At 40.6% G+C, this 13,662-nt stretch overlaps 1 protein-coding gene across 1 annotated transcript; it reads right to left on the bottom strand.

Moving 5' to 3' along the window:
- Nucleotides 1–1,713: 1,713 nt before the first annotated feature.
- On the bottom strand, nucleotides 1,714–3,352 carry LOC148048224 (thiol S-methyltransferase TMT1A-like). Its single transcript, XM_087707861.1, has 2 exons — nucleotides 2,843–3,352; nucleotides 1,714–1,971 (listed from the first exon to the last, which is right to left on the bottom strand). Exons 1-2 carry the CDS (start codon nucleotides 3,332–3,334, stop codon nucleotides 1,735–1,737), a joined length of 729 nt encoding a protein of 242 aa, XP_087563987.1. The 5' UTR covers nucleotides 3,335–3,352; the 3' UTR covers nucleotides 1,714–1,734.
- Between the last annotated feature and the right edge of the window lie 10,310 nt (nucleotides 3,353–13,662).

Raw genomic sequence — 13,662 nt, 5'->3', positions numbered from 1 at the left:
GGAGACAGCTTATAATTCTTAAATTGGCTATATACTGTTGGGACAGCACAAGTTCCATCCTGGTGTTTGGATCATGATAAAAAGCTGAGGTGGGGCAAAACTTAGCCAAGCCTGGGACAGGTTCTATCAAGTCCTGCTGACCACTGAAACAGCAGTTCAAACTAAAGACAAAGGGGGGCACTACACATGTGTAAAAGGACCAGTGGAAGAACTTCAAGAATAGAATGTGATTCCTGGAGAAGACTGAGAATAAAAATTACCCAAAACTGATGTGGTCATTGTGGTATGAATGGGTTTTGTTTGTGATTTTTCTCATTGCGGGAGTAGCAATTTTTGGTCTTTTGGGCCTGAGTGGTGGCCTACGTTATTCCATCTGAAGATCCCAAAACAAGCTGTAGAACTTCTCACCCTACAAGATGTGTTGGTTCTGTGATAATAACTGAATACAGTAGTCCTAGGACAGTAATGGCGAACCTTTTGTGGCTCCCGTGCCAAAAGACGGGGGAGCACAGAGGAGTGGTACGCGGGTACTCCTTCCCATTTTTGGAGTTCTTTTTTCACCCTCCCCAGAGGCTTTATGGGAGCTTTCCCGAAGACTTCGGAGGGCGAAAAACTGGTCCTTTGGGCAAACCGGAACTTCAGGAATGGACTTCCAGTTTGCTTGGAGGGCCTGTTTTAGACCTCCGGAGCCTTCAGGGTCCTTCAGTAGGCTTCCCTGAAGGCTCTGGAGGGCTAAAACCATTTAGCCTCACATGCCCAGACAAATGGCTCCATGTGCCACCTGTGGCATATGTGCCATAGGTTCGCCATCACAGTCCTAGGAGATAGTGATCGCATGATCCCTGAAGAAATAAAATGGATCAATTTAATTCAATGGTTAAATATTTGGGAATATTTTTTTCATGGGTAGGAATAATAGGATGAGAATATAATACAGTGATAAGTGTGAAAAATCATATATTACAAGCAAGGATGTTTTCTTCACTTAATGTAACCTTTCAGGTAGATATTTGTTCCATAATACTATACTCAGATACTGAGAAGCAATATTCTATTGACCACAAGTATATTAGTGTGCTGCAACAATGGAAATGGGCTTGTGAAGGAGGGGAGCAGTGTCCTGGGTGGATTCAGGGTAGACCCAGTAATTGGGCACTGAAGAAACATCTATAGTAGGGCATATACTGTATTTTTAGGACTATAAGACACGCCAGTGTATAAGATGTACCAGGTTTTTGAAGAAGTGAGTAAGAAAAGCTTTTGTCCTCCCTGGACCTCAGGAGCACTCTGCAGTCTTCAGCAAGGCTGGGGGAAGGCAAAAACACCCCCATTTCTGTGGAAAATGGGTGGAAAACAGACTGTTTTTCACAAAAAAACGGAGGTGTTTTTGCCTTCTCCCAGCCTTGCTGAAGCCTGCAGAGTGCTGCTGGGGGATGGGGAAGGCAAAAGTGGCCCAGGCACAGGGACCATAGGCCAGTCCTTCTCTTTTTCTAGGGTGGCCCAGCGGGTCATATCTAAGCACTCTGGGGACTGGGTCTGGCCCCCAGTCCTTGTGATGATTTAGGTTTAGTGCCCTGATTTAGGTTTAGTGTGGCCTGAACTTTTTGGAGCCTTCCTCCACTCTGAATTGTAAAGAAAAGAGGAAACACTTTTTTTATTGCAGTGTATGCATTTTTATGATTAATTCTTTAAAGTCAGAAATTTTATTTTCAGAGAAATATGCTTTCCCTTAAATTACTTCACAGCATATCCATTAATATGAGGCCGAATTAGATAGGGGAAAAACGGGCATATGGTGTGTTGCAAGTTCAGTTTAGAAAACCCCGCATTCTCCAAATCTTTCCAGGTCTCTCTTAACAAGGTGCACCCATCTCCTATATATCTCCAAGTAGGGTCACAGACTTGTTGCCAGAAGTAGGTCCAGGTTGATCTGCCAGCTGCTACATGTTCAATGAAATAGAATGCACCACCCTGGAAAAAGTAAAATAATACAAAAAAGAATAATATAAAACAGAATGCTTTGAAATTACATAAAAATTCACACTGTAATCAAGACTGTTGTTATATAACTTCCTGGGTACATAAACTCTTAGGGGTAGCCTAAGCACATCAACAAACCACATCCCTGGGTGGTGAATTGACCACCCCCTACCCAGTATGGATTTTGTGATCTAATGGTGGGTTTGAGGGAATCAAATACCTAAATAGTTCTTTACTTTTTTTTTTGGTGTTAAGTGTATTTTCTTTACACCACAATCAATGTTCCCTCTAATTTTTTTTCAGTGTGAGCGGAAAAGTATAGTGTTTGAGCGGTACATTTTCATGCCTGAGCACCTGAATTTTTTTAACAGATGTCACCTAAGACAACAACAAAATCAGTATTATTTGAAACTCAAAGTTATGTTTATTCAACGTACCCGCTTACTTAAAAGTGTTATATAATATCAGTATCACTTAACAATTGTCCTGCTTAGCAACCAAAATGTTGGCTCAGAAAGTCTAGCTTTTGAAGCACGCAAATCTTAAAGCTATTGTTACAACACCCTCGCACCCCTAACCCTTTAGAAAAAAAACCTCTGGGGTCTTCAAACCTGACAGCTTTAAGACTTGTGGACTTCAACTCCTAGAATTCCTCCTCCACCCACTTAAGTTAAGCCTCAAAATCAGCAGCATAAAGAGCAGCAGAGAGATGCTATTTTTGTGGGAGCTAAAGCCCTTGCTCCCAGGCACACCTGTCTAGTGTCCATGCACACCTACATAGTGCCCATTATTTTTAAAGGATGCACACCTGCCTTGTGCCCATTATTCAGTGGTCTGGTTAATTTTCCCTCTTTGCCCTTACCGGTCTGAGAACTCGCTGGATCTCCTTCAAGGCAGCCTGGGTGCTCTTCACAGAGCAAAACACGAGCGTGCAAACCACCACGTCCACAGAGTTGTCCAACACCGAAGTCATGTTCTCGGCGGAGGCGACCACAAAATTCTCAAACTGGAGGTGCGTGTTCTGAGCCATGCTCTCCAGGATGAAATTTTGAAAGTTGGGGTTGTAGTCCAAGCAGGTGACGTGAGAGTTGTGGGGATAAAACTTAAAGTTGGAGCCAGAGCCCACGCCAATCTCTAGCAGGTGGAGATTTCCCGAGGCATCGGCAAAGTCCCGCATGTTCTGGAACAGCTTTTCCTTTTCCTTGTGGAGTTTTTTATTATAGAATTTGCTGTACTGGTTCATAAGAAATGGGAAAGTTCTTTTGCAAATAGGATCCCATAAGCCAAAATAGGCAAGCACATAGATGGGCAGGGTGAAGATTTTGAGGCATTGTTGGGAGATGAGAACCAACATTGTCACCCAACTAGGGAAAAAAAACCTTTCCTACTTGACTTCCTCAATGCTTTGCTTTAAATATTCTCTTAAACACTTCCTAGTACTCCCTGTTCCTTTAATGTTCTTTCTTAAGCAAAGCAACTACATCAGATCCTCAGTATGGATCTGTTCCAGTTCTTTCTTAAAGAGACAGTGATACTTTCTGTTACTTAAAACAGGATATTTGTACCAATATTCCCTGTGGGGAGGTAAATGAGTAATGAATGTCATGTCTCTGTTTTGGGAGATTGTGTACGAGGTCTACATGACAGAGGAAGGCCAGGTACTTTGGGATGATCAATAAGTTGTCTAAGAGTATAAAAGGCTGTAAACAACTGCCATTTGGGGTTCAGGTTTTGTTCCTGAACCTTTGCGCAAATAAACCTTTTCCTCTTGTCTGGTCTTGTCTCATTTTCTGCAACACCCTGATCCTTTAATGTTCTTTCTTAAGCAAAGCAATTACATCAGGTCCTCAGTTCGGATCTGTTCCAGTTCTTTCTTAAACCGACAGTGATACTTTCTGTTACTTAAAAAAAATCTTTTAGCTATGCAATTTGGGATGAACACCTTTTGAATGGTGTGGGAGTAGGAATGGATTTCCAGAGGAAGATTGAAGACTACAGGAACCAGCAGCAATACTCAAGTGACCCTGAGGAGACAGATAAACCTCCAAGTGCTTCAATGACCCTCGGATGCAAATGACCAGCTGTCTGCAAGTACTATAAATCCTTCCATTCCCCACTATCTGTCAGAGCTGAAGAAGCTTCTTGGATGAGAAGCAAAATATCTTCAAAGAAAAAACAAGAAAAGTCCAATTGCCTCCTGAAAAAGCACCTTTGGGACAACCATGACCTGGATAACTGAGAATCTCCATGGACTTTCAGATCAAAGTAGTAGGTAAGGCATCAGACTAGAAATTGGGAAACCCTGAGTTCTAGTCTTGCCTTAGTTATAAAGCCAGTTGGGTGATCTTGAGCCAAATCCTCTGTCCCAGCACTAGGAAGGAGGCAAGGGGAAATCACTTCCAAAAAAACCTTGCCATGAAAACTGCAGGGACAAATCCAGGCGATCAGGAGTCAAGACTGACATGAAGATACCAAAACGCCAAAAATAAAACACATCATATTTAATGTTCAGGACTAATAATGATCGCCATAATCAACCAAGGCCTGACACTTTGGGGAAAACACTTGCAACATTGAAACAATATGCTAATTGTTGCTCCTACGGTGGCTTGTGGTGATTTTGTCATACAGACAAATCTGACTATATAGGGTTATAATGGCTTCCTGCTGAGCTTATGAATAATGCAGCAAATAAAAAGAAGCAGTTACCAAGCAATTAGCTGAGATAATGATACTGAAGTTTTAATGGATTGTTCAAGTTAAAATAACTTTAACCTTAACCCTGTCTAGAAATCAGAATATTTTCACAATTTTAATATGCGTGTGTATTCCACTTTTCTTTTGGTAGATAACTCATAAGGTTATTCACCTCATTCTATTGTGTACCATTTCTGCATTGATTCTTCTTTCATTTATTTTATACCATTACTAATTAGGAAATCCCCCACGTAATTTGTTAAACCTTCTCAACATCATTTAAAGCTGCATCTCAAATGGTATTGTTACCACAAATGTCTTAGCTCCTTGATAGCCCAAGGAAGCCATCTCTTTTATTGAATGTTTAGTGTCTAATTGTTTCTTAAGAGACTAAAGTATCATTGTCCAGGTAATCCTTGTTTAAAGACCACTTGTTCAGCTACCATTTGAAATTACAACAGCGCTGAATGGGTGGTACTTACAACAGGTGTTTTCACTCCCTCGGGTCAGCAGCGAATGGATGAAGCTGTCAGATAGAATAAAGGAAGTGATAGATCTTGAGAACTGCTTAAGGATGTTAAAAAGCAAATCGGAAGCCATTGCTGTTTTAACTTTCACTCTATGCCTATGATTTTCTTGGTAACTTGGTGACTTTTCAGAATTGCTTAGATTTGTTTTTGAAGCAGAAACTTAAATAAAATATGTTGAATTAATTATCTGCATTGCTGTCTAGTTGCAAACTACCTGGTAAAAGTTGCCTAAGAAGAGTTGACCTTGAAAACATTGTAGATAATAACGAACTGATAAAAGTCCTCTATAAGAAAGAAATAAGACCAGCTGTGTAAACATTGTGTTGCCTTCCCTTGCTACATTATAATGGGCTGTTGAGACGGCCATCCTATTAGTATGTGCCTCCCCCTTCTACCTAAGGGGAGGGGGGAGAAATTTGGACAACCCAGACAACTCATTCCAAAGGTTTACTTTTTTTCTCTCTCTTTGTTTATTTGACTAATTTGGGCCATGGAGACAGAATCACTGTTAGACGCAGATCTGATCTGAGTGTTTGGAAGCTGGCTGTTAGAAGTGCCATATAGTGATCAGTATGAGCTATTGTAAGTTTTGCAACTGCTAGCAAACTGGTGTGTACCAGATTGTTTGTATGATTATGGACTATGTTATTTGGATTATCCCTTAACTGAAAGACGTTGATGACTGACTGTCTTAACCTTGTATGACTTGCACTGTTTGGTGGACTCTGATACCTCTATTTTCCACGAAAGTAAAAGCCTATTTAAACTGCAGTGTCTCTGTATGCTGGTTTGTGTGTTCTCCAACACTACTCTCACAACGCTTCTCTGAATGCACTCGCTCTCCCAACGGGGAGCTTACATAACAATATGTATACTAGGAGACTTTAATGCAATCATAAATAATGAAACAGACGATAAATCTACAAAGATGAACAAGAAGCCAAGAAAAATTCTACCCAAAACCTTTTTTCACGATGGTGGAAGAATTAAACTTGCAAGATATTTGGAGAATAAGACACCTGAAAGAAAGACAATATACCTACCTATTAAGAACTATGCTAGAAGAAGAAGTGGTAAAAGATACCACTTGGGCAAAGAATTTTGGCTATATGATTGAACTAGAAAGGAGGCAAAAACTATGGGAAAGGAATTATAAACTAACCATATCAACAGCTTACACAGAAAACTTATACAAAATGTTTTACAGATGGCACATGTCCCCGAGAAAACTAGCTAAGATGTTTAAAGATAAGTCAGCAAAATGTTGGAAATGTCAACAAGCACTAGGTTCAAACTATCCCAGAGAAATTCAAGAAAGAGGATACTTATTTGATTATACATGTAACTACAGCAGCGAGAATTGTATTTGCCCAAAATTGGAAATTAAATAAACTACCAACAGATGAAGAGATAATAAAAAAGATATTAGATTGTGCATTATAGGTATTCATGGAACCGTTTGACGCAAGCTACCACAGCCAGAACCTCACAGTCCAGTTGGCTATAGTTTTTCTCGGTCACTGACAGAATCCTTGAGTAGTATGCAATGGGTGCCTTAGTTCCATTGGGCATGCAGTGGGTGAGGACGGCCCCAACACCGAAAGGTGAGGCATCACAAGTCAGCACAAGTGGCAGGGTGTGGTTGAACTGTACCAGGAACATGTCCACTGATGGTCGTTTTTTCCCCACAGCAAAAGGGGCAGCCTCGGCTCTGCCACAAGTCCATGTTGCCTTCTTGCCAAGAAGCCGATGCAAAGGTTCAACAACTGTAGCCTTCTGTTTAAGAAAGACGCTGTAGAAGTTAAGGAATCCGAGGAACGCCTGGAGCTTGGTCTGGTTGCGAAGTGTGTGTGGGCGTCCTGGATGGCTTTAATTTTTTTGTTTGTGGGGTGAATCCCTGAGCTGTTGATGAGGTACTCTAGGAGTTCGACCTTTGGCACATTGATTTGGTATTTCTCTTTTTTAAGGTGGAGAATTAAAACAAAATAGGGGTGACTCCAGGGACACCATCTTTCCAACAGTCGTTCCATGATGGTTTGGAACAGTCCAGGGGCAATACTAACACCGAATTTAAAGGCACCCCAATGTGTCACAATGGTTTGGGCCTCCACCGTAACGCCATCTACAGGAAACTGCTGGTATGCCTGCATAATGTCCAATTAAGCGAAAACTTTTCTGGGGCCTAATGAATGTAGTAAGTGCTGTACAATGGGTACAGGGTAAGGGCTTTGTTGGAAGGCTTTCTTTATTGTAAACTTATAGTCCACGCAGATGCGGACTGACCCATCTGGCTTGACCAAGGTCACTATTGGGGTCTCCCAGCAGGGTTGATCTACCGGCTCTAGGATTTCCTAACCAATTAGCTTTTCCAATTCCAGATCAATTTTTGGTCGGAGAGCAAAAGTTATTCTCCTTGGTTTCAGCCTAATTGGGGCTACGTTGGGGTCCAAGTTAAAAGATATGGGAGTCCCCACATACTTACTTAAGGAGTTATTTGGTGCTGTTGTCACAGATGGCATTGATTCTGGTCACCTCAAGGCCCAGGGGTTTGAACCAGTCCAGCCCTAGGAGGTTTTGCAGGGCGCCGCTTACTACCATCATAGGAAGCAGTCTGTTGAAATACCCTTATAGCAGTCGGAAAGTGCCTTGTTCGAGAACCAGGACTCGGTTCCCTTGGTAGTCCTTAGGCATATGTCTGGGATCCGCAGCTTGTGTCTCTTCAAGTTGGGGACAATCTTCTTAACTGTCGTCCAGGATATGATAGTCAGTGATGACCCCGCGTCTATCTCCATGGAACATGGAGATCCCTCAAGGTGGACTGTGACTCTCAGCTTTTCATGTTGCGTTATGCAGGTTTGGCTGATGGTTGTCTGGAACTTCGCTCTGGTGGCTCCCTCCAGCTTCCTTGGTTGTGGTTGCCATGTTCCTCATCTCGGTGGTTTCGGGTATGCCGGTTGGTTTCTTGGCTGTCTGGTTGCTATGGAAAACTTGCTTCTGCAGACTCTAGCGATGCATACCTCTCACTCGTAACGCTGGCAGATGGCGTCCCAGAAATGGCAAGCCAATCTCTGGTGGTTTCCTTCACAGCCGGCGCAGGGCAGAGAATGCGATTTCCCCACCAATTCCTTGTTGTCAGTGTGCATGTAGTAGATGTTGTCATCTCTATATGACACTTCTGGCTCCGTGGTCTCGTGATGCACGCCTTTAGTTTTCTGTGAGCACTTTGGGCTGCTTTGTCTCTGCAATGTTTCTGTTGACTTGGTCAAGGACTCGGTAGCCCTGGTTTCTTTTGGGAGCTGTTATTTTTCTTCTTCATTGGTATTGTGCTAGACTGGGCTTTTGTAATCTCATTTTTCAAAATTTCCCAAGCTTCTTGAGTTGTTTTCCCCTTGAGGATTCTCATCCATGGAATTTTTCCCAAGCTCTCTCTGAGTTTATTGAAATTAGCTCCCTTAAAGTCCAAGACTCTAGTTTCACTTTGTTCTAATACTTGTCTTTGCATAATGTTGAATTCCAATATTGCATGGTCATTTGTCCCCAGGGTTCCTGTGGCTTCAACACCTTCTATCATTTCCTCTCTGTTAGCGAGAATTAAATCCAATATGAATGGCCTTTTTCAGTTCTTCTTGTGTGATTTCTTTATCGAGCATCTCTCTCATCTCCTCCGACAAGACTGGAAGCTTCTGCTTTATAAGGTATTTTCTAATGTCTTGTTCATTAATTTCGTCTTGTTTATATAGTTTCCTATAATAGTTCTGTACTATCTTTTTCTTTTCTCCTATTTCTTGTTTCAAATTCCCCTCCTCGTCACACAATTGTTTAATAATTCTTTTGACCTTCTCCTTTCTTATTTTGTGGGCCAACCATCTCCCAGTTTTATTTGCATGTTCAAAATAATTCTGCTTCATTCTCTTAATGTTTTGTGCTATTTCCTCTTCAGAGATCAAATTTATTTGGTGTTTAATTAACTCTCCTTTTTCCCTGTGTCTACTGTTTTCTGGCTCTTTCTGGGTCAGCAATTCCGTCTCTCTTAATTCTTTGTTCAGTGTATTAAGTTTTTCCCTGTGCACTTTGTTTCTTCTTATTATATAGGCTATAGATGTTCCCCTCACAACTGCCTTCATCGTGTCCCAAACATTTTGTATTGAAGTCTGCTCTTTACAGTTTTCTTTAAAGAAGTAGCCCAATTCCTTTTCTATTTGTTGTACAAATTGTTTCTCTTGTAGTATGTTCTGGTTTAATGTCCACCTAGCTTTTATCCTTGCCTTCCCTTTCCATTGCCATAAGACTGGGTGATGGTCGGCCCACTTGTTGGTTGTTATTTCAATATTTACAGTATCCATGAGTAGCTCCGAGTTTGACCAAACTATGTCGATACGGGACCATGAATTATGTGGATGGGAGTAAAACGTGTACTGTTGCATCTTGTCATTCATTGTTCACCAGACATCATAAAGATCTAATTCCTTCACCATATTTACATAGGCAGACGGTAGCTTCCTTCTTGTGCTTTTCTTGTGTGTACCCTTATAGTCCATCTTACCGTCTGCTATAGCGTTGAAATCCCCTAGAATACATATATTTTGCCACTCTATTTCATTTATCCTCTTATATAGATTAATATAAAATCTCTCTTGTTTTTGATTTGGGGCATAGATTCCAACTAGTAAAAAATTTTCCCCACCATTAATTATCTCCACCATTAATACCCTACCGTCTTTGTCTGCATGTATTAATTTGGGGTTCAACCATTCTTTTATATACATCACAATTCCTCTTTTTCTGGTTTGTGCTGACGAGCAGAATGTTTTACCTAGTTTTGGACAGACCAACAGGTTATTGTACTTTTCTTTAATGTGGGTTTCCTGAAGACAGATTACATCTAACTTTTGTTTCACTAGATCCAACAGTACACGTTTTCTTTTGGAAGTTATGTTAAGACCATTTACATTTGCTGATAGTACATTCGTTTCCCATTCTTCAATTCCATTAGTTTCCCATTCAAAAACAAAAAAACAATAAAACACCTGGGCCGGATGGGCTTCCGTCGGAAATATATAAAAAACTTCAAAATACCATAGAAGACAAATTATTAGAACTATGTAATGAGGCACTACAAAATGGTAGGGTCCCAAAATCATGGGGAGAAGCTTACATCACCCTAATACCAAAGGAAGAGGCGGACAGTAGCAAGGTCCAAAATTATAGACCCATATCCCTGTTAAATGCAGATTACAAAATTTTTGTATCAATATTGGTGGAAAGACTAAAAATAATATTAAATCAAAGTATCCATTCGGATCAAAACGGCTTCTCCCAAAAAGACATATTAGAAACAATACAAGAATAATAATTGATACCCTGGAATTCTATCAAACAAGATCCGAGAAACAACTCGCATTAATCTTTGTCGACGCCCAGAAAGCCTTTGATAACCTAGATTGGAACTTTCTAATCACTCAACTAAAAATGATGAAATTTGGCGACAAATTCACTAAGATTATAGAATCTATATATTCACGGCAATCTGCAAATATCATAGTCAACGGGGAACTAACGGAGAAGATACAAATTGGAAAGGGTGTTAGACAAGGGTGCCCGCTCTCCCCACTACTATTTATTATGTCACTAGAAGTCCTTTTAAATCGGATAAGATCAAATCAGGAAATTAGGGGCTTGACCATAAAAAAAGAACAATATAAAGTACAGGCCTTCGCGGATGACATGGTCTTTATCGTGGAAGACCCCTTACTTTCAGGACCGAATTTGATGAAGGACATTGAGAACTTTGGGTGTGTGGCCGGTTTAAAAATAAACAAGGAAAAAACAAAAATGATTATAAAAAATTTCCCCAAAAACCAGATTGGAGAACTAGAGAAAACAATGGAATTAAAGGTAACTAAAAAAATTAAGTATTTAGGGATCTGGCTGTCTGCGAAATGCTCTTCCATAAAAGAAGACAACTATGATAAGTTGTTACAGAATACTCAAAAGGACTTAAAAACCTGGTCAAAACTACAACTATCACTGATGGGAAGAGTCACAGTAATTAAAATGAATGTTTTGCCAAAAATCCTCTACTTATTTCAAACGGCACCGGTCAAGCTAGGGGAAAATTTTTATAATGATTTGGACAAAATGATTCGAAACTTTATATGGAATGGTAAAAAGCCCAGAATAAAATATATGCACCTGCAGGACAAAAGAACTCAAGGGGGAATGGGCTTACCGGAATGGAAAATATATCATCAAGCAGCAACAACTATGTGGATAAAAGAATGGGTAATGTTAGCTAATAAAAGAATCTTAACAATAGAGGGCCACGACCTGCAATACGGGTGGCACAACTACTTATGGTGCGAGGGAAATAAAATCCACAATTATTTTAGTAGTCACCATTTAAGGGGGGTATTGATTAAGGACTGGCTCGAAATTAGAAGGAGATACTACACGCAACTACCTAAATGGATATCTCCGACGGAAGCCCTGATATACCCGAACTTGATAAACTTGGATAAAATTGTTACCTACCAACAGTTGCTAGACGACCAAAACAAACTAAACCCCAGGGAAAATTTGGCTGATAAGGGAATAAACATCGATTGGTGGCCATATCTTCAAATTCAAAACAAACACAAATTCGATCTAGCACAACCCGGCTTCCAGAACAAGAACCAGGAATTAGATAAAATTTTAATTGGACCAGATGAGAAATTAATTTCAAAAATATACAACTGCTTACTGATTCGAAAAACGGAAGCAGAAAGAGTAAAAGAAGTCATGGTAACCTGGGCCCAAAACATCGGCCACACAATAGACCTAGACGACTGGGAAAGAGTCTGGGAATGGAACCTAAAATTGACAAAATCGACGGCCTATAAAGAAAATATATATAAAATGTTCTACCGCTGGCATCTTCCACCGACAAGACTGGCGAAAATGTCTTCAAAAGTTTCGGCCATATGCTGGAAATGTAAAACAGTGCTGGGCACGTACTACCATATGTGGTGGACGTGTCCGGTAGCCAAAGCATATTGGAAGCAAATACTAGGATGGCTGAATGGAATCTTGCCAATTAAACTATGTCTTAAGCCGGAAACTTTCTTATTAGGGATAATAGATCAAAAAATATGCAAATCTAACCAATACCTCCTAGTCCATATTCTGACAGCGTCAAGGATTGTTTATGCACAGTGCTGGAAGAGTGAAAATGCCCCCACCAACACTATGGTGATGAATAAAATTTTAGAACTAGCAGAAATGAACAGATTGACGATGTGAATTAACGATAAAGAAGATACAGACTTTTATACAGTCTGGGAGAAGCTGTACAAATGGCTTGATGAGTCAGTGAAGACTTAGACACAAAAAGAGATAGCTGACTAACCTAATACGATTAAACCAATAACTCAAATGAACAATATACAACAACTGAGAGATAAGCGAAAGGAGAAATGTATTAGGGGTGAGAACCCACCGTCGAGCAATTTTGTTAGACTACAATGTTGGGAAAACTTAAAAAAGCTGATAGGAAATCCGCTATAACTACCTGCATGGAATTAGCAATTAAACTTCATTTTAGATGAGGCGAGAGGATTTATAATCCTTGCTTCTTTAAGCAAGGAAAGGAAATGAGAACCAGGTTGTCCTCAGCAGAGGAAAATATGTAAATGTAACAAAGGTTAGAGGGGAGGGAAGGAGGACAGTAGGGAAGTCAGGATGGAGAGGAGAAAGGAGAGGAACAGGAAAGGTAGAAGAAGGGGGGAAGGATAAAGGGGAGGAAGAGAAAGAAGAGAAGGGAAAGAAGGTGGGAAGAAAGAAGGAGAGAAGAAAGAGAAGAAACGGGGGGAGGAAGGAGGGAGGGAAGAGGAGAGGGTAGTAAAGAGGGAAAGAGGGAGGGAAAGAAAGAGAGAAGGAGAGTTGAAAGGAAGGAAGGAAGGAGGGAGGAAAGGAGGGAGATTAAGAGAAAAGGAAGGAGGAGGGAAAGAGGAAGGGAAGGAGGGAAGGTATGTGAGAAGGAGGGGGGATCGAGGGAGGGAAAGGAGGGGGAAGGAAAGGAGGAAAGGAGAAAAGAAAAGAGGGAAGGCAGGGGAGAAGGAAGTAAGGGGGGAGGGAAGAAAAGGGTATGGAAAAGAAGAAATGAGGAAAGAGAAGAGGGAGGGAAGGAATAAGATACCTAACCTTTGATGTTTATAATGATTTGATAGTATGGGAATATCTCGAAATGTAGTTGTATTGTTTTTTACAAGTTATGGATGTTGTATTTTCTTTTTACCAATAAAATCTTTTTTAAAAATTAAAAAAATAAATAAATAAATCCAATATGGCTGATCCCCTTGTTCCCTTCTCTACTTTTTGGGAAACAAAGTTTTCTGCTAGGTTTGTTAGGAACCTGTTGGATCCTCCACTTGGTGCAGTTTGTTTCCCAGTTGATGTCAGGGCAGTTAAAATCCCC

The sequence above is a fragment of the Thamnophis sirtalis genome, unplaced genomic scaffold (assembly GCF_051295495.1).
Source record: "Thamnophis sirtalis isolate CommonGarterSnake01/CBP01778 unplaced genomic scaffold, rThaSir2_p1.2 scaffold_3, whole genome shotgun sequence".
NCBI lineage: Eukaryota > Metazoa > Chordata > Lepidosauria > Squamata > Natricidae > Thamnophis > Thamnophis sirtalis.
The sequence above is the reverse complement of the archived record's forward strand: the minus strand, read 5'-3'. Positions and strand labels throughout refer to the sequence as shown.

What these genes read in the sequence shown, in the direction of transcription:
- LOC148048224 (XM_087707861.1), bottom strand. Translation starts at nt 3,334, where the DNA reads ATGTTGGTTCTCATCTCCCAACAATGCCTCAAAATCTTCACCCTGCCC. An exon ending in TCCAGCGAGTTCTCAGACCG is followed by an intron (nt 1,972 to 2,842) that starts GTAAGGGCAAAG and finishes TACTTTTTCCAG; the next exon opens with GGTGGTGCATTCTATTTCAT.